Source organism: Stegostoma tigrinum, chromosome 21 (genome assembly GCF_030684315.1).
Source record: "Stegostoma tigrinum isolate sSteTig4 chromosome 21, sSteTig4.hap1, whole genome shotgun sequence".
Classification (NCBI taxonomy): Eukaryota; Metazoa; Chordata; class Chondrichthyes; order Orectolobiformes; family Stegostomatidae; genus Stegostoma; species Stegostoma tigrinum.
This window is the reverse complement of record NC_081374.1, coordinates 10182291-10209657: the sequence shown is the minus strand read 5'-3', so window position 1 is coordinate 10209657 and position 27367 is coordinate 10182291. Positions and strand designations below refer to the sequence as shown.

Below are 27367 nucleotides of genomic sequence, written 5' to 3'. Positions count from 1 at the left end.
TGAGAGGTCCAGGAAGGTGAGGGATGTGCTGGAGATGGCCCAGGTGAACTGAAGGTTGGGGTGGAAGGTGTTGGTGAAGTGGATGAACTGTTCGAGCTCCTCTGGGGAGCAAGAGGCGGCGCCGATACAGTCATCAATGTACCGGAGGAAGAGGTGGGGTTTGGGGTCTGTGTAGGTGCGGAAGAGGGACTGTTCCACGTAACCTACAAAGAGGCAGGCATAGCTGGGGCCCATGCGGGTGCCCATGGCCACCCCCTTAGTCTGTAGGAAGTGGGAGGAGTCAAAAGAGAAGTTGTTGAGTGTGAGGACGAGTTCAGCTAGGCGGATGAGAGTGTCGGTGGAGGGGGACTGGTCGGGCCTGCGGGACAGGAAGAAGCGGAGGGCCTTGAGGCCATCTCCATGCGGAATGCAGGTGTACAGGGACTGGACGTCCATGGTGAATATGAGGTGTTGGGGGCCAGGGAATTGGAAGTCCTGGAGGAGGTGGAGGGCGTGGGTGGTGTCACGGACGTAGGTGGGGAGTTCCTGGACCAAAGGGGAGAAAATGGAGTCCAGATAGGTGGAGATGAGTTCGGTGGGGCAGGAGCAGGCTGAGACGATGGGTCGACCAGGGCAGGCAGGTTTGTGGATTTTGGGAAGGAGATAGAAACGGGCCGTGCGGGGTTGGGGAACAATGAGGTTGGAGGCTGTGGGTGGGAGGTCCCCTGAGGTGATGAGGTCGTGAATGGTGTTGGAGATGATGGTTTGGTGCTCGGGTGTGGGGTCATGATCGAGGAGGCGGTAGGAGGTGGTGTCGGAGAGTTGGCGTCTGGCCTCGGCGATGTAGAGGTCAGTGCGCCATACTACCACTGCGCCACCCTTGTCTGCGGGTTTGATGGTGAGGTTGGGGTTGGAGCGGAGGGAGCGGAGGGCTGCCCGTTCTGCGGGGGAGAGGTTGGAGTGGGTGAGAGGGGTGGAGAGGTTGAGGCGGTTGATGTCTCGACGGCAGTTGGAGATGAAGAGGTCGAGGGAGGGTAGGAGGCCTGGGGGTGGTGTCCAGGAGGAGGACTTGTGTTGGAAGCGGGTGAAGGGGTCAGTGGAAGGAGGGTTAGGTTCCCGGTTGAAGAAGTAGGCATGGAGGCGAAGACGGCGGAAAAACTGCTCTATGTCCGACCGTGACTGGTATTCGTTGATGTGTGGTTGTAGGGGGACAAAGGTGAGCCCCTTGCTAAGGACTGACCGTTCGTCCTCAGTCAGTGGGAGGTCTGGGGGGATGGTGAAGATGCGGCAGGGCTCAGTTATCTGATCAGAACACAGCACTCAAAAATATCAGAACACACCATACAGTGGAGACATGATGAAGGCATTCAAAATCATGAGCGGTCCGGACAGAGCAGAGAGGGTGGTACTGTTCCCATTGCTAGAAGGTTCAAGAACTAGGGGGCATGGGTTTAATGCAACTGGCAAAAGAAGCAATGGTAACACACAAGGAAAATGTTTTCATGCAGCTTGAATTTGGATTACACTATCCAAGGTCACGGTGGAAGCAGATTCAATCGAGGCATTCAAAAGGGTATTGATCATTATCCAAAAGGAGAAAGGTGGAGGGCTATAGGATACAAGTGAGAAAATGGCATTATGTAGATCACTCTTGCAGACAGCCGTCACAAATAAGACCAGCCAAATAGCCTCCTCCTGTGCTATAACCAATCTACATTTCCAGAACTACCTTGTGGTTTACAGTTCCATCAAAGTTGCTACTCATTTAAAGATGTTAAAACAAAAACAATTCCAAAGTTGCTACTGATTCAAAGATGTCAAAAAAAACTACTGTTAAATGGCATCAACTTGCAATTGTTTTATGGCAGAGATTTTAGTTTGGTGCATTTAGAGTACACTTGTAGTAACTAAAATGCTACAGTACTACTCTGATCCACTGAAATGGTGTGAGAAGCAACTGAGGAGTTAAAAGGAAGGGAAGTTCATTCAGGTTTTTTTTTCTGGTGAACACATCTGCAGTCAGGTCCAAACTATTTCCAGTAAAGATCTGAGTGGGTCACTTACCTACTTTCTTGTTCTATGAATGCAATATGCACTGGGGAAAGTAATCAATTTATGGATGCATTGGAGATAATACTTCTGTGTAAATTTCTGGTCTACTAAGCCTTACCTTACACCACCATGACTTATGTTGTACTTTGATGTGAACATATTTCATTATAAAATTTCCATGTCAACATTTCAAATGAGCACTGCCGATGCAAACCTGTCACATTGTAATTACACCCTCCTACCAGTAGGGTAGGTTTACTGCTCTGCTTCACTTCAAAAAATTTGAACTACAACAAAAGAAACAAGGCTGGAAGCCAAGGCTACGGAGGGAGGACTGAATTCCAACGGCATGCTCAGATCTGTGACCTTACTTCATCAGGAGACTATGTGTGATCTCAAATTTCAGGGTGCAAGGCATCAGGACAACAAGTATGCAGTTAACACTTGACTGCCTTTTACAAAAATATGACACTGCTCAAAACAGAAAACAGTTGTTTGGTAAAAAGCCAACAACATTATAATACCTTCAACCAGAAGCCAGCAGATTTCTAAGGCCTTGCTCCCACTAGAAATTCTCAGCGTTTTTATGACAAATTGTAATACCACACACTTCATTTTACGTCACAATGGAAGATCTTTTCAACTATATGTTTTCACTATTTTGGCGGGGTGGGGTGGGGGTTGCGAATATTAGAAGAATGTACGAATCCTCAGCCAGCACCCTGACTGGTTGGAGAACACAAAACCCCTATGTGACAAGCGTGCAACACCCTGTTAATTTTTCAAAGAATTATGCCTATAAATAAAAAGTACCTTTTTTTGGGTGCCAGAATTTTGCTGTAAAGGTTTTATGAGCACAGTGGAAGAACAGTAGCGCGGGACAGCAATGTAACTCTAAACAAAATATTCCAGCAGAAAATAGAAGCAATAATGCTCTCCCAGTGGAAACAAAATTATATAGTCAGTTCAAATTCTTCCGTAGTCAGCAATCACTTGAAATATAAAACAACCCGACAGAGTACTACTTCTGTTCTATCATTTTGAATATCTCACTTCCAACAGCATGAAGTTCTGTTTAACGGGCGGTACAGTCTTTTTGCCAAGAGAATAAAATGTCATGGTCAGTGGCAGAAATTTTGCTGAGTCAAAAATTTGGGACTTCAAATTCCTTTCCACTTAACCACATAATAAACACAATGAATTATCCTCCACTTTTTTCTGATGAAGGGCCTAGGCCCGAAACGTCAGCTTTTGTGCTCCTAAGATGCTGCTTGACCTGCTGTGTTCATCCAGCTCCACATTTTGTCATCTCAAATTATCTTCCTCTAATGCCTCTCAATTATCTTGCTGAATTTTGGACCTCAGACCATCTTCATTACAAAAACCACTTCTAACATTTCCATGACCCACCACATGCATTTGCAAGTACAAAGACAATCCCAAGCTTTTTATTTTACATATTACCAAATGATTCTTTAAACATCACAGCCCGTCCTCTACCCCCCATTTGTCATGATAATGTACATCTTGACATCCATAAATTTCACAATTCTGTCAGAATGTACTATCACATTCCAAATCATGATACTCCATTATCCTCATGTTCTAGTCTCTCCTTATCTTTTAAGTGTCCCCCTCCTCTTAACTTCTATAATATCTCTACTCTCTTCATTCCTCTGACCTCTGCTTCTTCTGCAACCATTTACCCTACAGCTGGTGGGTCAGGCCTTCAGTGACTTATGGTACCAATCATTTGACTATTCTCCCTGGAAGTTATTACCTCTGAACTTTCCTTACAACCCTCTACAGCCAAATTTTTATAAATATATCTCTTATGTTCCTTTCCTTGATTTGTTTAAACATTTCTCCTTACATCTCTGCACGAGAGGGACCATTTAAATGCAACTTGTCTGCAAGTATTGGAATCCAACTTTCTTCTTTCCATCTCAGGGTCTCCTGAGGGCATTAGCTCCCTTCATTCTAGGAGCTACCAGAAAGGAAATTGTACAGTACATTGTTTGTTTACATAGTATCGCAGAACTGTAACACGCCTCTGAGTCCAACTATCCTGTGCTAGAGTTGGTATACTAAAATGTTTGAATTGTGTAAGAGGTTAAAAAGTGAAGTCACCAAAGTCCAAAGGCTGTTCTCGCTCATTATAGAGCGAGAGAGGGAGAGGGAGAGCACTGACCGGTGATGGTTTAACCTGAGGGTCACTACACCTCAGACGAGGGTTGAGAACGAGAAGGCAGGGCCTTAATGATAACCTCAGCAAGAGTGGGAATGTATTCCTGTAGTAAAAATAGTTCCAAAATGTTACCCGTGAACAATCAAATGCACATACTTGCAAAAACATATAAAGTGTTGAACAGGGAGGAATTTTGAGACACTTAGCAAGCATGGTTGCTCAGTTCTTGACTGAGTTTGATTTGGTTTGTCCTACCTGTAAGATAACACTGTCTGGCTGGATGAAATTGCAGGCAGTCAGTGTGGTGAGGATTGTTCGTTGGCAGGATGGCCATAGACCAAGCAGCTTTCTCCCACATGACAGCACACTGTAGAACAAAGCAAGAAAACATATTGATTATCTGTCGTTCTACAACAAAAGTTTACTTTTATATCAGGCTTTGCATAACCCTAGGACATCGAATGAACTTTCAAGCCAATTAAATGTTTTTCTAAAATCAAAATGCGGTCACTGTTATAATTAGGCACCAGCCATGGCTCAGGGGGTGCAGGTACAATTACAACATTTAAAAGGCATTTGGATGGACATGTTGATAGGAAATGTTTGGAGGGATATGGGCCAGGAGAAGGCAGGTGGGACTAGGTTAGTTTGGGAGTATGGTCGGCATGGACTAGTTGGACCGGAGGGTCTGTTTCTGTGCTGTATGACTCAATAACTCTAGTGGTTGCTCTCATTTTGTTCTGTCATGCTTAACTTACGTTCTGGTGAATGGGACATAAAATCATTGCAGCATCAAGGAAAAGATCAACTCCACGTTGTATATCTCTATGACCCTATAACTTTAAAGGGAGGCTCGCTCAGGCAAACATAAAAGGTCCAAGGGAACCATTTGAAGAAGAGGGGGTGTTCTTCTTGGCATCTATATCAATCACTTATTGTTTACCCATTAATCACTAAAGCAAATTATTGCACCATTCTCACCTTGTTGGTGGTGGGAGCTTGTGAATTGCAAAACGGCTGCTGTACCTCCAACACTACAAGAATGACCATGCTTCACAAGAACTAGGTGTACATTAATGATCAGAGTGGACAGCCAGAGACTTTTTCCTAGGGTGGAGGTAGCTATTATGAGGGGGACATAGTTTTAAAGTGAGTGGAGGTAGATAGGGAGGAGACGTCAGAGATAGGTTCTTTACTCAAAGTGGTAGGGGCGTGGAATGCATTGCCGGAGAGGGTAGTGGAGTTGGCCTCATTAGGGGCATTTAAGTGGCTATTAAATAAACATATGGATGATAGTATAAGGTAGGGGTGGAGGTTAGATAGACCTTTGGTTTAGGGTAAAAGTTCGGCACAACATCGTGGGCCGAGTGGCCTGTACTGTGCTGTACAGGTCTATGTTCTGTGAACTCATTGGCTGAAAATCAGCTTGTTCCAAGGTTGTGTAGGTGTTATATAAATGCAAGTTTGTTTTTCGAGCATCCGTTGGGTTTTTCTTTCTCTGTCCTATCATGGACCTTCCTCCATTCCCATCACAAACTCTTCAAATCCCTGTGCTCTAACTAGAGGGGGATGATGAACTTTCTCTGGGGTACCCAAGTTTTGAAATGCCCTTCAAACTGCCTCATCACAGAAGTTAGAGGAGGAGGAAATCAAAAGGAGTAAACATCTTAAAATTATTCTTTGTGAACAGAATGAAATTTTGCAATTCAGGAGCCCAATATTCTTGTTCGAATGTCAAAAATTTTGGTTTCTGATCGATGCTTTTTGTTCCCTTATTCTTACCTGTGCCACATAAAGAAACAAAATAACTCACTCTATTAAGGGGCTCAAGGGTGTAAGGAACTGTGCAGATACTTAGCAGATCAGAATGCTGATGGCCACATCATCAAAACTTGGAGAATCGATTAAATAGGAACCAGAACCAAAACAAAGTCAGGATTTAATTTGAAGATATTTAAACTATCTGAGCCCCTAATTAAATGACGTAAGTTAGGTACAGTAAGCAGCATCAGTGCAGTTAGGATAAACTGAGCTGCAAAAATAAAGGCAGGACACTGAAACTAAACAGCAAATCAGTCAGTATTTTAAAAAAATGATTTGTCCCCCTTTCAAATCAAAGTTGGTGAAGGTTGCCACTGGAAATATTGCTCCTTCTGTTCCTTCACATATGGGGTGGTAAGTTGCAACAATCTGATTGCGTTTCATATTTTTTACACTTCTTCTCAACTCGCTGTGCTGCCTAAAAACCAGGTCACATCATTGTGCAGTAAAGGAACAGGTAATGAACAGGCTGCTGTAACATGTCCTCAATTAAGTCTGTTTGTGGTCAGCTTATCTGCTGAGTGAGACAGCCAAGTTGTCATCACAGGAGTGATGATTCCCAGAAACTAAAACCGCTCCACGGGTTGCTCAGTTGTTACCATAGTTGTAAATTGTCTGATAATCCTAGCTGTGCTCCCCCAACGACTCACCCCGTAGAGATCAAAAAGCTTAAAAATCAAGAACCTAGCTCACGCTGTAAAGATCAAATGAATCGAGAGCCTCAGAGTACTGGCTTTGTTCCAACAGAAGAGGGCACCTTTGCTCTAACCAAATAGAAGGACAGAGACTGAGTGCGGAGTAAACATTTTGAAGGTACGATTCAGTTCTAACAGGTAGGATTAAATTCCCCTTTTGCCAGACGTAAGGATCCCAGAAGGAATATATTCGTTCACTCTTGTATTTGTTACAAACAGCTGTCAGTTCAATGCGTGAAAAAGGAAACAGCCGAAAGCTTCAAGCAAATGAGGAATGTCATTCAAAGACCAGATTGAGAGACAGTGATGGTACAAAGCAATGACCTTTGCTCTACTTTTAATCTTTTGTTATCAGTGCATGTTCCTGTAGGATGCAAAGCTGGAAAATATTTTGCCTGCAGTTCCACCTCAACAATTAAGCTGGCCATGCAAATAAATATTTCCTTAAAACATTGCATTGATAGACATGTCCAGAATTTCAAACGGACAGCAAGCGCCCCTTTATCTCTCTCATAGAATTATACAGCATGGAAACTGACGCTCAGTCTAACTAGTCCACGCCAACCATGTTCCCAAACTAAACAAGTCCCACCTGCCTGCGTTTGGCCCATACAGCTCCAAACATTTCCTGCTCATGTGTTTATCCAAATGTCCTTTAAACATTGTAACTTCACCTGCATCCACCACTTCCTCTGGCAGTTCATTCCACACGCTAACCACTCTGTGTTAAAAAAAAGTTGCCCCTCGGGTCTTTTATTAAATCATTTTCCCTCTCACCATTAAAAATATGCCCCCCAATTTTGAACTCCCCACTTTAGGAAAAAGGCCTTTGCTATTTACCTTAGCTCATGATTTTATAGACCTCTACAAAAGTCACCCCTCAACCTCCTAGGCTCCTGTAGAAAAAAATCACTGCCTATCCAGCCTCCATTCCTGGCAGCATCCTGGTAAATCTATTCTAAACACTCTACAGCTTGATATTCTTTCCTGTAAAACAACCAGAATGGCACAAAGTACCCCAGTACTACCTATATTCTGTACAACCTCAAATAACATCCCAACTCCTATACTCAAAAGTTTCAGCAATGAAGACAAGTGTGCTAAATGCCTTCTTGTGTCTCTAATTTCAAAGAATTACGTACCTGAACCCCTAGGTCTCGCATTTCTGCAAAACTGTCCATTGTCACACCATGGTTTGTTTCACCAAACTGCAAAACCTCGGATTTATCCAAATTAAACTTCATCTGCCACTCCTCAGCCCACTGACCCAATTGATCAGGATCTCTTTGTGATCATAGATAACCTTCTTCATTGCCCACTATACCACCAATTTTGATGTCATCAGCAAACCTACTAACCATACCTCCTATGTTCGCACCCAAATCATTTACATGAATGATAAAAGTGGAGCCAGTACTGATGCCTATGGAACATTGCTGGCCACAGGCTTCCAGTCTGAAAAACAACCCCCTACCAGCATCCTCTGTCTCTTATTGTGAAGGCAATTTTGTATCCAATTCACAAGCTCACCCTGAATCCCATGTGATCTAACTTCACTAATTAGACCACCATGCGGAACCTTATCAAAGGCTTTAATAAACTCCAGGTAAACAACATCTACTCCTCTGCCCTAATCAATCTTTTTAGTCATTCCTTAAAAAAAATCAAGTTCGTGAGACACGATTTCCCTTGCACAAAACCACGTTGACTATCCTTAATCATTCTTTGCCTCTCCAAATGCATGCAAATCCTACCTTTTAGAATCACCTCCAACAACTTATCCATCACCAATGTCAGACTCATAGGTATATAGTTCCCGGGCTTCTCCTTATAGCCTTTCTTAAATAAAGTCACAACATTAACCATGCTCCAGTCCTGCAGTATCTCACTGTGGTTATAGATGGTACAAATATTACTCCTAGGTGCCTGCAATCCCTTTGCTAACTTGCCACAATGTCCTGGGGACACTTAATCAGGTCCAGGAGATTTATCCACTTTCATGTTCTCTAAGACCTCCAGCACGTTCTCTTCTGTAACGTGAACTGTTTTCAAAACGTCAATATTTATTTCCTGGAGATCTCTAGCTTCCATTTCTTTCTCCACAGTAAAAACTGATGTGAAGTATTCATTTAATAGCTTTCCCATCTCCTTAAGTTCAACACAAAGATAATCTTATTAATCTTTGAGGGGCCCTACTCTCTCTCTAGTTGCTTGTTTGTTCTTAATGTACATGCAGAATCTCTTTGGATTATCCTTAGTCTTATCTGCCAAGGCTATCTCATATCCTCACTTTGCCTTCCTGATTTAGACTCTTCAAGAGATTCATTTGATCCCAGTTGTTGATACCCAACAGCTGACTCTTTGTTATTCTTTACAAGAACCTCAATATCTTTATTCGTCATTGTTCCCTGCCTCTTACTGTATTTACCTTTAACTCTCACATCTTAACTAAGATCTTGTTCAATATTTGTGTAACTCTCTAGCGACCACTCAATGCACATTTCTTTCTCAGCAGCTTTGTGTACCACAGCTGTTATTTTGGCCACGGACTGTGAACTGAGGTGTGGTTTATCTGTGCAGTAAGCAGCTGAACAAGAAATACTCTTGGAATGACACATAGAGGGGGTGGGGTGAAGAGAAGGGAACTAAAAAGAAGAGACAGAATGTGTGTGCAGGGAATGATTTAATATGGCTTGCTCTGCAGCATTCAACACAAGATACTAACCTACGGTCACTCCAACCAGAGACTGAAACATCTGGTTTCCATATGCAAATGACTTGCTTAGCAGAGACACTTCGAAATGACAAGATCAGTCATTTCAGCTCTAATATAAAAATGCTAAATTGGACTATTTCAAATCAAAGATGGGGATATGAACTCATGTAAAGGAATAAAAGTGTTTTTACTGTCCAAGATAATAAAATGTGAGGCTGGATGAACACAGCAGGCCAAGCAGCATGCTCCTGAGATGCTGCTTGGCCTGCTGTGTTCATCCAGCTCCACACTTTATTATCTCGGATTCTCCAGCATCTGCAGTTCCCATTATCTCTGTTTTTACTGTCCTCCTGGAGTAAGCGATCACCACATTTCCTGTTCCTGATTACAAATCACAGATTCCTACTACAAAGTGTATTGCAGGCAGCAGCGAATATTGTTTGGAATTCCTTTGGACACTATACCCTGTTAATTACATGTTCCAGGCTTTAAAAAGCCCTTGTTTCCTGACTGTACGTTCAGAAAATTCTTCAATGGCCATTTTTCGAGTTGCCGGGATCTTTCGATGCGTTTAAAGCAGGAAATCAAAACTCAAAGATGTGGCTCAGCCACCACACCCTCTACAGATAAACAGTTGGGTACTCATCGACTCATGGCTAAAATCCACTGGACGAGTTGTCAGTTCCCACAGCAGGAGAGAAGTGGCAAAACAGGCACCATCTTAGCAACATCATAACTGACACTCCGTTGCCTCGAGCTAGTGCAACAGCCCCTGCAAAAGTTCTGGCCTATGACCAATCCCCGCAGAGGTGCTTGCCAGTGGTGGACTGTATGAGATGTTCTGGAAGGGCTACAGATCTTTTATATTGGTTGTAACCTGTACATCTGCATTTGTCTTTAATTCATTCACGGGATGTGGGCATCACTGGCTAAGCCAATGTTTATTGCCCATCCTGAGTTACTCAGCAGGCAGTTAAGAGTCAGCCACATTGCTGAAGGTCTGGAGTCACATGTAGTCTAGACCAGATGAAAATGTCAGTTTACTTTCCTAAAGGGCATTGTGAGCCAGATGACTTATTACGACAATCAACACTGGTTACATCTGGTTAGCTTTCCTTCCAGACTTTTTAAAATTGCATTCGCAAAGTAGGATTCAAACCCATATCCTGAGAATTACTAGTCCAGTGACATGACCACTACACACTGCTTCCCCAATATGAGAGATGCAGAGCAGTGGTACGTAGCAAAAAAAACAATGCCAAATGATAGAAAATCCCCAATTAATGAAAAATCTCATGCTTTCGATTTTCAAGACTATTTTTGTCGCATTCATCTTGTTGTAAACAAAAGAAGAAACAAAGAAACCTACAGCACAGGAACAGGCCCTTCGGCCCTCCAAGCCTGCACCGATCAAGATCCTCTGTCTATCCAGTCATCTGTCTTCTAACGGTCGTGTCCATTTGCTTCCTGTCCATCCATGTACCTGTCCAAATATATTTTAAAAGACGCTAACGTGTCTGCATCTACCACCTCCGTGGGCAACATGTTCCAGGTACCCACCACCCTCTGTGTAAAGAACTTTCCACGCATATCTCCCTTAAACTTTCCTCCTCTCACTTTGAACTCATGACCCCTAGTAATTGAGTCCCCCACTCTGGGAAAAAGCTTTTTGCTATCCACCCTGTCTATACCCCTCATGATTTTGTAGACCTCAATCAGGTCCCCCCTCAATCTCTGTCTTTCTAATGAAAATAATCCTAGTCTATTCACCCTCACTTTATAGCTAGCACCCTCCATACCAGGCAACATCCTGGTGAACCTCCTCTGCACCCTCTCCAAAGCATCCACATCCATTTGGTAATGTGGCGACTAGAACTGTACACAGTACTCCAAATGTGGCCGAACCAAAGTCCTGTACAACTGCAACATGACCTGCCAACTCTTGTACTCAATACCCCGCGCAATGAAGGAAAGCATGCCATGTGCCTTCTTGACCACCCTATTGTTATAAATTTTTAAATCTACAGCTACAATGGAGACATGGTGTAGCTGCATACTGCGGCTTGTGGTGGCTCTTTATTGTCCTTGTTCTAAATTCACCGGCACCCCAAGCCCATTAAAAGCCTCTGTACAATGTTCTGGCTCTATTACCTCTTATTTTCTGAGTCTGCTTCACCGATGGCCACTACTGACCCTGACACCCACATATATCACCACCATAGACTGAACAATAAACTTTGAATCATTTTGCTTTTTGCCAAGAGTCATTTCCAAACCTGTACATGTGAAAACAGCTGCAGCATACCCTCAAGATGATCTCTTCAATAAAGGAAGTGGTTCACTTTTTGTAAAAAGTTATTTCCTTTACTGTATCTGATCATAAGTCCTTGTAGATTACAAATACAACCATCATTAGACACACACTGTGAATTGTCTTGAATTGAAATAGTCGGTGTTTCAATGCGATTTCTGCCGAGCACAAAATACATCTGGACAATCTGTCATATAGTGCGAATTCCCTTGGGGGTAACTCAATCGTACAGTGACCAATCAATACACCACAAAGGTTGAGAAGTTGCTCAATTTAATGACTCTAATCTCAAGTCTCCTGACACATCGACAGAGATAACAGATCTCTAATGATGTGCCTTACGTAATGCTGCTGTACAGGTTACAACCAATGTAAAAGATCTGTAACCCTTCCAGAACATCTCATACACTCCACCACTGGCAAGCACCTCTGCGGGGATTGGTCATAGGCCAGAACTTCTGCAGGGGCTGTTGCACTAGCTCGAGGCAACGGAGTGTCAGAATCAGTCCAACATTTTATTGCAGCGTTGGCAAATCAGTCAACAGTGTTGCGTATCAGCACTTTAGTAGGCTATTAGCGAGATTGTTTTGCAAATGCACAAGGTAAATGGTTGAACTCTTATCAGTGGAAAATATACATTATTTTCACAGAGGAAAAGAGTCATTCAAAATAAAAAATAAAAAGAATTTTAAAAACCATCTTAGACCCTGAATCCAACATCAAGATGCTGCTTATTTATCTGCTGAATTAGTATTGAAACATTTAGGTAGAACACTGACTTTTATTTCAACCAAAAGCTTACTGTCTGAAGTTGAAGAGTGGCATGGTGACCCATCCCATTGTTTCTGCTGTGCGTCGCTGCTTGTTGCCTTCAGACGAGCTCCCAGGAGGGGGGACGGGAATTGCATACAGTGTCAGTGTCAAGAGGGTCTCTCGTGGCAGCTGATTAATATTAATTGGAAAACAGATGCTGGAAGAGGCAAAGGAACACAAGATTAAAACCCAGTTTAACTAATCATTTTCAAATCTTTGGGATTAGTTGGCTGGAGGGCAATTGGACAGTTGTGCAGAGTCACCACGCTGAAAGAACAGCTAAGAGCAGAATATCTTTATGAAGTTGAGAGAGGCAGGGAAAAGTGGATGAGGGGTGATTATAAAGTAATTATAAACAGTTTTTATGTTGGTTTTAATGCTACTGGACTCTTAAAAGAGGTGCTTTTAACATTACTGAGCTACAACACACATCAGGAAAGGAGGATATAATAAAACTAAAGCTAGAAATCTGAACTGTGTAAAACAAGTGACCTACACAGAACGTACCACATGGAAACGTGCCATTTAACCCAACTGCTTCAGGGAGCTGTTTACACTCAACAGATTGCATATTAGGAAAGTAAACTTACTTTTATATGTGCAGAACAAAGTCTCTTTTACTCACTTTTGGTCCCATATAAGAAGATGGAACAGGTATTTGTAGACATGAGCTTTCTTGGTCTGTAGTTGACCACACAACTCCTTCCCACCATGACTGAGGCCACATGACAAATAAAAATCTTCATAGCTGAGGCCAGAGAAGGAAACAAAAATAAAGTTAACGTTAATCCAACTGTTGCTGTCACCCTTGATCTCCATTCAGCTCCAAGCTTCACAAGGTTCTTGTGTATTTAATTTTGATCAAATACATTGGTTATCTTCTTCTGGAGTAGCTTGCATCCAAACCTACTCAAAAAGTGGAAGATGTTTTCAAGGTGCATTTGGCTGTGAGATATTGTCATCATTCAGTGATGACATTCAGTGGCCTTTGCTTTGCACCTTTCTAAGTTTTGGAACATGACAAAAAAATTAATCGAAGACAAAATTTATGACAATGTTGCCAGGGCTTAAAAATTGCACGATGAAAGGTTGGACAGGCTGGGGTTATTTTCCTTAGAAGAGAGAAGGCTGAAAGGTGACTTAATCGAAGTGTCCAAAATAATGAGGAGTTTGGATGGAGCGGACAGGAAAGACCAGTTTCCCCAAGTCAAGAACAAATATCAACGGCGCAGAATTAAAGTGATTGGTAGAAGAATTAGGGGGGGGATATGAGAATATTTTTTTCAACTGGAAGACTGTGCATGTCTGGAATTTGATGCCCAATTTGACGCTGAGATGGAAGCTTCCAACTTGTTTAAAAGGAACTGGGATTTGTGCCTGAAGTTCTGTAATCTGCAAGGCTATGGGTCAGGTGCTGAGAAGTGGGATTAAAATGGGGGGCTACCTTATTCAGGGAAGGTGGCAGCATAGTGGTAATATCATTGGACCAGAGCTAATTCAAAATCCAGGCTCCTGTTTGGCGACATAGGTTCAAATCACATTACAGCAGGAGGAGAATTTTTAATTTTATTCACTCATGCTATATGGGTGTCACAGTTGGACATGCATTTTGATATCCATTCCCAGTTGCCCTTGAAAAACTGGTGGTGAGCTGCTTTCTTGAAATGCTGCAGTCCATGTGCGGCAGGTAAACCCACATTGTTGTCAGGGAGAGAAAGCCAGGATTTTGACCCAGCAACATTGAGGGAACAGCATCATGTTGAGGTCAGAATGGTACGTGACTTGGACGGGGACTTGCAGCTAATGGCGTTATCTGCCTTTGTCCTTCTAGATGGCTGGAGTCGTGAGTTTTGAAGTTGTGTTCTCAAGTGGCTTGGTGAATTTCTGCAGCGTATCTTGGAGATAGCATACGCTCTCTTGAGCGTCGGTGGTGAAAGGAGTGGATATTTGTAGATTTGGTGCCAATCAAGCAAGCTACGTTGTTCTGGATGGTGTCAACTTCCTTGAGCATTGTTGGAGCTACACTCATTCAGGCAACTGGGGAGTATTCCACCACGCTCCCTACTTGTGCCTTGCTTTGAATTCAATCAACTCTACAATTAAAAGCTAGGCTAATAGTGATCATGCACCCAATGTTGTTTGAAATACAAAACAAAAATTTGTTTCATTAATATCTTTTAGGGAAGGAAATCTGCAATGTGCTTGACTCCTCTGGGCAAATAGGGATGGACGTTAAATGCTGGACATGCCAGTGAAACCCTTGCAGGGATAAACAAAACACAGCCAGAACAGACACGATGAGCTAAAGGGCCCACTTTAGTGCTGTAACATTTCTGTGGTTCCATGGTTAAGAAATAGGAGACTGAGCTGTTATTTGGTCCTTTGAATATGGTCCTCATTCATCCTGATCACCACGGACCCAGGTTCAATTCCACCCTCAGGCAACTGTCTGTGTGGAGTTTGCACATTCTCCCCATGTCTGCGTGGGTTTCCTCTGGGTGCTCTGGTTTCCTCGCACAGTCCAAAGATGTGCAGGAACTGTGGGGACTAAAAGCTGGTAGGTCTCTTGGAGGACGGGCATGAGAGCACGAGAAAGACAGGAGGGAGTGCGAGAGGGAGGGTACGCATGAGAGAGAAAGTGTGAGCGCAACATGCACAACAGAGTTCAAGAGTGCGCACAAGAAAGAGAGAAAGCGAGTGATACAGCGAGAGATTAACTGAGTGGGCAAAACTGAGATGGAACTAGAAAATGTGAGGTTATGCACTCTGGCAGAACGAATAGAAAAGCTAAATATATTTAAACAAAGCTACAGAACAAGCAGGGTTTGGGAATCTTTGCGCATGAACCACAAAAACGCTAGCATCCAAATTCAGCAGATAGTTGGGTTAACAAATGTAATGTTAGCCTTTATTTTGAAGAGAATGGCATTGAAAAGTATGGAGATCTTGCTAAAACTATATTAGGCATGAGTGAGACCACATCTAGAGCACCATTAGTGAAGGGAAGCTATACTGGTATTGGATGCAGTTCAGAGAAGGTTCACTCGGCTGTTACTGGATATGGAAGGATTGCAATATGAGGAGACGTTCAGTAATTAGGCCTGTACTCAAATTTTAGAAGAATGAGAGATGGCCTTATTGAAACATGCAAGGTTCTTAGGGGCTTGACATAGCAGGTGCAGTGAGGATGTTTACCCTTGTGGAAGGGTCTCAGACCAGAGGATATAATCTCAGAGTAAGCATTAGCACATTTAAAACAGAGAGGAGGTTGAACCTCTTCTCTTAGAAGGTAGTGAATCCATGGAATTGTTTAGTACAGAAAGCTGTTGAGGGTGGGTCATTAAGAATATTCAAGGCAGAGATAGTTGGATTTTTAATCAATAAAGGAATCAGGATTATGGGGAAAAGACAGGAGAGTGGAGTGAGGATTATCGATCAACCATGTTCCTATTGAATGGGCGAGCAGACTCAAAAGGGCTGAATGGTCTAATCCTCCTCCTATATTGGATGGTCTTATAATTTTGGATCAGGGATTAGGCTGTGTACAGAGAACAGAGATTCATGCTGCAGAAGTCTTTACAGTGCAACTCCATATTGCAGCTAATTATTTTGCATCTATGGATTAATTTTAAATGATAAAGAATTCTTGTCTTTAACAGTGTCAAGATTATTCACAGGGTAAGTGAATAGAAACTGAACAATTCAGGCAGAGGTGAAGGATGAACAAAGATAATTGGCAACCGTTTTCAGGTGCAGAACAGAAAGGTTCCTTGAGTGGTTTAACGTCTGGGCTGGGAAAGGGGCTTTCACTCCTACCGTTACAATCAGTCTGTGCTTCCCTACAATGACTTCATTTAAACGGTACTGTTAGCCCAGTAAAACACCGCAAAAGGTGCTCCACAGAGGTGTCATAAAACAAACAAAATTTAACAGGTCCAGGGCAGTTCCAAAACAGACAAACACATTTAACATGCAGAAAGTGTAGGTTGGAGAGATTCCTGAAAGTTTTACTTTAAAACTTTGAATGCTATTGCAAAAGGGAGTTGGTGGAAAGAAAAGAATTCCTTAAATATATGTAACTTTTCTTTGGAAGCAATGAAATTGTAATCATACCTCTGCTCTCAGTGAGTTAAAACGCTTCGGAGTGACAAAGAACTGTCTCTGCCCTTCCCCCCCTCCTTTGAATCTATACCTTGAGGTTAGTGTGGGAGCCAGTGAGAGGCAGAAGGACATCTGTCCATTGAAGATGCCTGCACAGAAAATGCTTCTCAGCACAGACCAAGCATGTGACAGGTGCCTGGCGACAAGTAGGGGGCGGATTACATCTGGGGACAAAGGCCAAAGGGCAAACAGAGTTTCCCAGGGTACATCATTTATCAGAGCCAATCGTCAATCAGCATACATTAGAGGTACACAATAATAGAGGTCCCAAGGGGCACCACAGTTTCTATCAGCCTTTTCTATCACAAGGGGCCTTGGGAAGAGAGAGAGAGAGAGAGAGAGAGAGAAAGACACTGTGGGAAGTTTCCCAAGATTCAAATAAACCCCCTCGGCTACTCCAAAGCAAAAACTGGGTCAACAGGCATTGGCTGATACTATTACCCTTCGTACTGAAGCATGCTGTCTGCCGTTTCTTAAGAGGCAAGAAAGAAACAGCAGAAAGACTATTGTCCCTATCACAGCCCCAGCCACAGGCCAGTGCAAAGGATTAACCCTTTCATTGGCCAATTGTGATTACACAGATGCTGTAGGGATCACACAGACTTCTATATTGGGCACTTAATGCACCTTGCGTCTATGATCCAATCATTTTTCTTTTAAAAAAAAGCACATCCATTTGATGGTGTCGCTAAGCACCTACTGGGCACCATCTGTTCACTCAGCATTTCATTCCCAGGATATTGTGTGGATAGCACTAGCAGCATTATCTCATTATAAACATACTCCTTACTCACTGTAAGACACTGATTTTGCAGTAGCCTGCAGTCAACTTGCATTATGTCCAAACTATAATGTGCAAGTCCCATCAGTGTCACCTACTTGATCAGGAATAAAACAACACAAGCACTTTCCAGAAACTTTGTTGAATAACAAGGTGATTCCCCCCCACCATCCCAAGAGTGCTATGACCAACCAAAGTATGCACACCATTACTTTGCTGCAAATTTAAAGCCGGCATCAATGACCTTAGCTTCCCACTATCTGCCGTATGTTGTACAGACCATTGTACATTCAATTCTCACTGATTATGAGTTCCAAGTCAGAACTTTAAGCACATTATCCAGGGCATCCCTTTCTTGTTAAATAAAGGAGTTTTGTACAGTTGCAGGTCCTGTCTTTCTGATGATGCTTTAAAGTTGAGGTCCTGTCAGACCTCTCAGTGCAACGTGGCCTGTTTCACTCACCTGTCTTGAAGTAGTGCATGTGGCGTCCAACTGATGTCTATCCCTAAACCAATGCTTAAAATAAATTAGCTGTTCAGTATCATGTTGCTGTGAGCAATTTGGCTGCTGCAATTTCTACGTTACCGCATTGACCGTAAAAGTACTTCAAAAGTACTTCGTAACTGTAATGGGCTTTGGGACATCCTAACTTGAAAGGCACTATAAAAATGCAAGATCATTCTTCCTTTTCTTTTGGTCATAATCTTGCTCACCTTGGCTCACCCCTCCCAAGTCATAGGCTTGAGGGTTCAAGCTCCACTGCAGATGTTATTTAATATTATTGAATATCATTTTAAGCTGACTCCTAATGGAATGCAGAGGGGGTTCTACACAGTTGGAAATGTCAATTTCAACAGCCGAGAAGAAAACACTATTCCCCTCAGCCTAGCATGAATTGAAACCTTCCTCTCAGAGGTGAGCAGACAACAATGCAATCAGCTTGTGTCAGTCAATTGGAACACAATCTCTGCATAGAACTTCCCCTCTTCACCCCTAACCAGCAATTAATGCTTTCACATTTAAACGGGAATGGCATTACAACTGTACACAGGAAAAATATCTATCGGTAAGGGATAATTCTTAAGTCGGGAAAACTATGCTTATTGATGTAGAGTTTTTCTGACAGTGGAAGCACGGAACATTAACTTATTGCTAATTATTGAACATGGAGAGATTTTAAAAATGAATTTATATCTCCCTTGAATATTCAGTGCTACTGCATGACAATATTTCACTGTTGTGCTTTCTATCTCATCTTCCAATCTCCTTTCACTCCTCTCCTAACAAGTGAAAAAGCAGTTGGAAGATATGACTTCTGCCGATGGAATCACAGATTTATACAGCATTAAGGGTGTCCATTCAGCCTATTGTGAAAATGCTGGGCACCTCAAAGAGTTATCCACTTGTCTCCATCGATTTGCTCTATCTCTATGGCCTTTCCAATATTGCTTTTTTCAAACATTTAACCTACAAAGTCTTGCATAGATGGTGTTTCTAAATGTTGCTTCTGGTAGGCACACCAACAAATCTATCATGTGTCAAGAATCTCCCATGTAACAAACCTGGTCCAAACATCTTACATGAACTTTTACATTTTTGTTTTTACTTCCCAATTCATTGGTCAGTGGAATCTCTAATAAATCTCCTCGCAAACTTCTTTCTTCTAATGAATGGATTCCTAATTTCTCTAATCACTGTTGTAACTAAAATCCATCTAATCTGCATTAGCTTAGACAATTTCCTCTGTTCCTCTCTATAGTCTTGACATCATCTTTAATTGGTCAGAAATATCCAGATTGCTTTAATGAATGGTTTGTAGAATTTCAGTATTATTAATTTGATACTGCATTCAATACCTCCACTAATGATGTAATTTATGTTATATACAGCACTTTGGGGTGGGGTGGTTCTAGATAAGGCACCATTTAAGAAGAACCAAAAGAACTGCGGATGCTGGAAGTCAGGAACAAACACACAGCTTCTGGAAAAGCTCAGCAGGTCTGGCAGCATCTGTGAAGGAAAAAACAGAGTTAACGTTTGAGGTCTGGTGATCCTTCTTCAGAACTGATGGTGGCTGGGAAAATGTCAGTTAATATGCAGAAAATTGGGAGGTGTTTGGGGCAGGAAATAAACAATAGGATAGAGCCTTGAGAGAGAGAAGGGCTAATGGAGTTTAGGCCCAAAGATTATTGAACTCGATATTGAGTCTGGAGGGCTGTAGGTTCCTCAAGTGGAAAATGAGGTGTTGTTCTTCCAGGTTGCGTTGAGCTTCACTGGAACACCGCAGCAAGCCAGAAAGAAAGATGTTGGCCAGGGAACAGGGTGGTGCGTTAAAGTGGCAGGCAACAGGTAGTTCAGGGATAATAGGAACTGCAGATGCTGGAGAATCCGAGATAACAAGGTGTAGAGCTGGATCAACACAGCAAGCAAAGCAGAATCTTAGGAGCAGGAAAGCTATCAGAAGGGTCTTATTTGTGAGCAGAACGTAGATGTTCTGTGAAATGGTCACTAAGTCTACACTCCGTTTCCCCCAAAATGTACAGGAGACCACTTTGTGAGCAGTGAATGCAGGAGACTAGATTCTGGGAAGTGCAGATGAAGTGTCGCTTCACCTGGAAGGTATGTTTGGGCCCTTGGATACTGGGGAGGGAGGAGGTAAATGGGCAGGTGTTGCACCTTGTGCCGGTTACAGGGGAAGGTCCCGTAGCGCTGTGGGGAGGTGTCGAGGGTGAGGGAAGTGTGGACCAGGGTGTCCCGGAGGGAACGGTCCCTGCGGAAGGCGGAAAGGGAGGGGAGAGGAATATGTGCCTGGTGGTGGCATCTTGCTGAAGGTGGTGGAAATGGTGTCTGATGGTCTTTTGGATGTGCATTCTGGTGGGTTGGTAAGTAAGGACAAGGGAAACCCAATCACTGCTGTGGGAGTGAAGAGAGGGGGTGAGGGTGGATGTGCAGGAGATGGGTGGGACCTGTTGAGGGCCCTGTCGACAACGGGGCTGGGGAATCCTGGGGTGAATTCTCCTATTTAAAAAATGTAAGTACTGCTCTTTACGTCTTCATTTTCTTTTAATTTCATTGAGGACCAGCCCAAACTTTCATGTTTAAACAAAAGTACTGCAAACTTTGTATTAACCAGCACCCTACCAACTGGCACTCTTGATAAACCGGAAAAAAGTTTTATTCTCAAACACTACTATCTGCCACGATATCTGAGTATTTATAAATGTAAATAAAGTATAATAGTGATGTGTATACCTCCCGCATTATGCTTTTATTACTTACTGTGTGTTTGTACATTTGATTTTAGGTGGTGTGTGGATGTTTTTACATTGTTTTGTTTTTGAGGGATGTTGAGGTCTCAAAACTTTGCTTGGTCAGGATTTATTGTGGTTAGGAGTACTTCTTGATTATCCAGAATACTTAATCAAAATGGCACATACCTGGTCCCATAGGTGCTGGCTAATAAAACGTTTGTTGCATTAATTTAAAAAATGTATTTCGTTTATCTTCTTGTATAAGCTAATGTACCAGCTTCCACCACAAACTGATAGACAGCAATCCTTTCTAGACTCCTTCAGATCTTTGTGCAAATATCCAAATGAGAGAGTGACAGGAATGTTTATTTGACAGGCTAAACACAATTCCCTTACCTTGTTGCCCATGAGATGGGAATTCGGTGACCTGCATAGATGGTGAAACAGAGGGGATTATCAACAAGGGAAGCACTCTGTGTTTGAGCATCCTTCCGGCATGGAACCACTGTGTGAAAATCTGCATTGAAGCTGTTGCAGTAGAGTTCCACCAGATCCAGGATGGCAGCTGTCAAAGCTTCCCCTATTTTGGCTGTCACACAAGAAAAACAAAACAAATAATAAATAACCCAGCCCCCTTTTCAATGCATTGTTTTCTGTTTCGGCATTGAGCATCAAGATCATCTACTGACAAAATTGAGGAACTTCTGCTAATTCCTCAGCTGATGGAGGCACCTGAACCATAAAGAGGTTTTAGCCCTTGGTTTGAGTTGATCTCAGCCCATAATAACTTCAAGGCTATGGAAGGGGAGAAGTCAGTCAAGAGTTAACTTTTCTGATTAGTCATCAATGACTCTTGCCAAAAAAAATTTATATAACGCTCTCAGATAAGGAAGATCTAGCTTGCAGCCACTCATCATCTAGACTCAAACACACACACAGAATAGTAATTTGATGAGATACTTAATGGCAGTCACATAAATTCAGATAACAGTGTTTATCATCTTTCGGGAAAGCAAGTAAAGAATCAGAATAAAACTTCAAAAATGAGTTCATTTCACTGGAAAACAAAAAGGATTTCAAGATAGTCTACACAATCTACATTTGATCTTCTCTCTAAGCTAAAAGGGTTTTCTTCCTGAAGGCTTTTTAAAAAAAAGATTCAGGTGAAAAGCTGCAGAAATCATTCCCTGAGTTTTCCATTATGGAAAATTTCTAGGAATGATATGGCATCAAATTTTAAACTGCACATAAAAAAAACTCCTTACCACGAAGGCTAAGAAAAGTTTACTTTTCACAGTGAAGGTTAATCAGAGGATGGCAGAACACAACATGAATACAAGTCAAAACTAAAAAGCTCTCTGAACATAAAATGGAATGCTTGCCACAGTCTAAGGTTTTTATGGGGTGGGGTGTGAGGTGAGTTGGGGTTTGTTCTTGAATTAAAATGAGCACCAGTGTGATGTATAGGCCATTAGGTATAGAGGACACAACTGCCTGAAACAATCCAATTGACACTTTTCACCTCCCTGCCTCCCTGCAATCCCCTCCCAAACAGTATCAATGTAATGAACAAAGAACTGTGGAGGCCGGAGCTCTGAAACAAACAAAAACAAATTACTAGAGAAACTCAGCAGGTCTGGCAGCATCTTTCTCTCCACAGATGCTGCCAAACTGGCTAAGCTTTTCCAGCAATTTCTGTTTTTGTGCGTTCCATTGGCATCAATGTGAGTATGGTTCCAGAGGTGAGGAATTCAGTTACAAAGACAGATTGGAGAAGCTAAGACAGAGGTCCTTGGGGTACAGAAGACTGTCAGGAGATTTTATGGTCTTTAACACACTTCCTGGGCATGTAGTGCAGGCAGGTTTAATAAAATAATGCAAAAGAAATGAAGGCTCATATCTGAAAAGTAACGATATACAGAGCCAAAAGGAGAAAGGTATCAGAACGACACTCAGTGAATGCTCATTTGGATAGCTGTTGCATACCAGATGGGCTGAATGGTCTCCTTCAGTATCAATTCTGTGAATCTGAACAGACATCTGGTGTATCATCTCAACACCCATTCTTAATCTGAAAGTGCTATCCAGGAAGGTCACTGCAACAAATGTTGTTCTGTTCATCACCCATCATTTGCTGTGAGCCAGGGTGAGAAAAGAAAGTAGTGACAATTGAGAGTCAGTGACTCTGGTTGGTGCTCCTTGCATAAATCACTAAGGTACCACAACTGAAATCAGGTTACCCAGCAAGAGTCAACAATTGAACGTGGTACATTGGTGTATAATAAAGCAGTTAATCATTTAATCCTTTCCTAATCTCAACCATTTCCTTCCAGCAACTATAATATGAAGCTTTGTACACAGACACTTATTCATCTCAGTTTCTGCTATTGAGCATGTGGGCATCTGCAGTTAACTGGTCAGGTCAATGGCATTCACCTAATCAGTCACTCAGTCACACAAACCAGATTGTCCCAACTTTACTTCTTACTTTGTGCTGGTCAGGTGATCCAAATGGGAGCTACAATGGAGTTCAGCATCCCTAGGTTACAGAAAAGGCTGGAGGAAGAATGCAATCACATTTACCGCCGAACACTATCAAGTGATTTCCTGATGTGCTTTCATCTATATGCCGACTTCACATGGAGACCAGACTGGATTTTGATTTTCTTTTGGAATTGAAAGCATACCTCAGTGACGGTGACCATGAAGCTATCATCAATTGTTGCAAAAGAAACCAACCTGGGACACTAATATCCTTTAGGGAAGGTAATTTTTCACCTTTACTCAGTCAGGTCTAAATACAACTCCAGACACACAGCAATGTGGATGACTATTAATTGCATGTTAAAATAGCTGTAAACCATTCAAATCAAATGCTATTGAAGATGGACAGTGAATGCTAGTCTCATCAGCTATGCTCATGTTCCTTTAGAAGAATTGAAAAACCTGGGCAAGATTGCTGATGTTCATGATATATTAAGAGGTGCACCTTTTGGAAAGGACATTACAAAGCTAAAATGAACTTTAATAACAATGTAGAAATTAATATGTGATCAGTTAAAAGCATTGAGTAACTGATATATATAAAGTTACATTTCATCTTTTTGGGCCCAACAGGCTTGTTATAGGAAAATTAAGATTTCCTTACCAATAGCAGGCACTGAAACAGCATTGCTCCCATCCTCTGTTTTCATAAAGTCATAGAGATAAACAGCACAGAAACAGGCCGTTCTGTCCAACCCATCCACGCGAACCAGGTTTCCTAAACTGAACTAGCCCCATTTGGTAGCATTTGGTTGATAATCCCTCCGAACCTTTCCAATCCATGCACCTTTCCAAACGTCTTTTAAATTCAGTAATTGTACCTGCTACTACCACTTCCTCTGGCAACCCATTCCATTTTGTGTGAAAAAGTTGCCCCTCAGATCCCCCCACACAACCTCCAAGTGGCACAATATTGATCGGATGGAATACTTGGATGTTCTATGCTGTAAAACACAAAGTGATTTTTGCATTCCAGATCATTTGGGTGTTCCATTGGGAGATAACTAAGGACACAATAGAATTAGGTGCCACATGACCTATTTAGTGACTCTGTTGTTTCTCTTTCCTAAAGGGCTACGCTCAAAATCAATTAATAACAGAAAGAAAGAAAGATGGAAAAATACCAATCCCATACCTCGATTCTCTCTCACTGTCAGCAAGCAGGGATCCTGGAAAGATATGGAAGAGGTCAAATTAACCAGCTTATTACTCACAGTAGAGATGATTACAGTTTGTGCTTAAAAATGCTCTTTGTCCAATCTATTCTCTCAACTTCAACATCAATGTGATTACTTCGAGGCAAAAAAATGTGATAATTAATCAAATGTAAATAACTAATAAATCACATATATACATATTACACAGACACACACGGAAGTTCCAGAAACCACAATCCTCATTGGGAGATTCTCCAAATTCCATGCGATCAGTCATAGAGTAGCACAGAAAGAATGAAATATTTCCATTACTTAACACTTCAGCATATCCCAAATGCTTAACAGACAAAGAGGTACATTTGAAGTGCTGCCATTGTTGTAATATGGACAATGTGACAGCCAATTTGCACACTGTACGATTCTCCCAGACTGCAACAGTCAAATAATAAAAGAGTTGAAAATGCTCAAAAGGACTCAGCAGGTTTGGCAACATCTGTGGAGACAGAAGCAGTCAAAGTTTAAGGTCAATGACCTTTCTGCCGAACATTGGTAAAGATCATTGATCAGAAATATTAATTTGATTCCCTACTTCACAGATGTTGCTCAATCTGCTGAGAATTTGCAGCATCCACAGTCACAGGACTTGACTTTCCTACTATTGTCTTCTACATGAATAGATTTATTTTTACTAGTTTACGGAGGCCAGGAATACCATGCTTCCTAGGAGCAAAGGTTCAAATGGGAGTCACAAGATTGATTCCAGGTATCTGATTCTAAATTATAATAGGAGACAGAAGAACAAAATAGACAAGTGAAAACCCTGGAATTCAGGAAGGCAGGTGTGGAGTGAGTGTTTTCCTTTGAAGTAATGTATTAAGATGAGTCAGATAAATTTTTCATTGGGATTACAATGCCTTCTTTTGAAGATGCACACAAGGCAGAGTTCCGCGAGAGCCACAGACAAAGGGGAATTGGGCTACAAATGGCCTCTACCCCATTGTGAGAGTATTGTTGTTCGACAGAACACTGCATTTCAGACAGGGGATGCTTGATGTGGCAGGGCACAGACAAGGGCTTTCTCTACAACTATCAGGAAAGCATACTCATCACTGCTAGTGGATCTTTGAGGGGAGGCCAGCTCCTTGTAAGTCTAGAAAATGGGATGGGTGTGTGGAAATGGATTTCAAACCAATTCGTTTCCTCCACTACAAGTGCTAATCCTGGGTCACAAAGGGTTGATAGGTTATTAGCACCTTAATCATTTTGAGAAGATTTGTAGCTCAGGTTGAAGTTCTGGATGTGAGTTTGATCGCTGAGCTGGAAGGTTCATTTTCAGACGTTTCGTCACTTTTTTTTATTTGAAAAAATATACTTTATTCATAAGATGTACAAAAAATAAAACATAGTTACACACCTACCCAGTCATGCAAGCCGCTCCGGGTAACCCAGGGGGTACGTACACCAACTAAAGGAAAAAACAAAACAGAGAGAAAAAAAAAACAAAGCAAAGAAACCACCCCGGCAGTCGTCAGCCCGCACAGTCCCAGTTGGCCCCCTGACCAGTTGGGGAAGGCGCCAGCTGAGCCTAGTTACCAGATAGGGTTCTTTTTCGTATTCTGGACGAGGGGGGTTCATACGGTGGCCTTTCCCCACCGCGCCTTGGCGGCAGCTGCCCCAAGCTTTAGCGCATCCCTCAGCACGTAGTCCTGGACCTTGGAGTGCGCCAGTCTGCAACACTCGGTCGGGGTCAGTTCTTTCAGCTGGAAGACCAGCAAATTGCGGGCCGACCAAAGAGCGTCTTTCACCGCATTGATGGTCCTCCAGGCACAGTTGATGTTGGTCTCGGTGTGCGTCCCCGGAAACAGCCCGTAGAGCACGGAGTCCCGTGTCACGGAGCTGCTCGGGACGAACCTCGACAAATACCACTGCATTCGCCTCCAGACCTCCTGCGCATAGGCACACTCCAGAAGGAGGTGATCGACAGTCTCGTCCCCCCGGCAGCTGTCTCGAGGGCAGCGTGCGGTGGTGCAGAGATTCCAGGCATACATAAAGGATCTCACTGGCAGAGCCCCTCTCACCGCCAGCCAAGCAATGTCCTTGTGCTTGTTTGAAAGTTCTGGCGATGAGGCATTCTGCCAAACGACTTTGGCAGTCTGCGTGGGGAACCACACGACGGGATCCATCCTCTCCTTTTCCCGAAGGGTCTCAAGGATACTACGTGCTGACCACTGCCTGACGGCCTTGTGGTCAAAGGTGTTTCCTTTCAAAAATTTCTCCACGAAGGACAGGTGGTACGGAACGGTCCAACTACTCGGAGCGTTCCGCGGCAACGAGGCCAGGCCCATCCTTCGCAACACCGGGGACAGGTAGAACCTGTAAGTAGTGACACTTGGTGTTTGCATACTGAGGATCTACGCACAGCTTGATGCAGCCGCACACAAAGGTAGCCGTCAGGGCGAGGTTGGCGTTCGGTACGCCCTTTCCCCCATTTTCCAGGTCTTTGTACATGGTGTCCCTGCGGACCCGGTCCATCCTCGACCCCCAAATGAAGTGGAAGATGGCCCGGATGACCACAGCGCCACAGGTCCAGGGAATAGGCCAGGCCTGCGCCACATACAACAGTACCGAAAGCCCCTCACACCTGACAACCAGGTTCTTACCTGCGATGGAGGGGGGCCGGAGTGTCCACCTGCCCAGCTTCTGCTTCAATTTGGTGATACGCTCCTCCCAAGTCTTAGTGCACGCCCCAGCTCCACCAAATCAAACACCCAGCACCTTCAAGCAGTCTGTCCTGACGGTGAAGGGGGATGAAGGAGCAGTCATCCCAGTTCCCGAAGAACATGACCTCGCTCTTACCCCAATTGACTTTGGCACCCGAGGCCAGTTCAAACTGGCCG

The 27367-nt window shown here is 42.9% G+C and overlaps 1 protein-coding gene across 5 annotated transcripts in view; it reads right to left on the bottom strand.

Moving 5' to 3' along the window:
- The window catches only part of pik3c2b (phosphatidylinositol-4-phosphate 3-kinase, catalytic subunit type 2 beta), a 218279-nt gene that overhangs the window by 66616 nt on the left and 124296 nt on the right, over positions 1-27367 (bottom strand). For all 5 annotated transcript variants that reach the window (XM_048553065.2, XM_059653333.1, XM_048553064.2 and 2 more), the window contains 5 exons: positions 24449-24482; positions 21166-21358; positions 13201-13323; positions 12565-12732; positions 4475-4586 (listed from right to left, as the gene is read on the bottom strand). In XM_048553065.2, coding sequence (XP_048409022.1) covers positions 4475-4586; positions 12565-12732; positions 13201-13323; positions 21166-21358; positions 24449-24482 — 630 coding nt within the window. The remainder of the gene's footprint in view (positions 1-4474; positions 4587-12564; positions 12733-13200; positions 13324-21165; positions 21359-24448; positions 24483-27367) is intronic.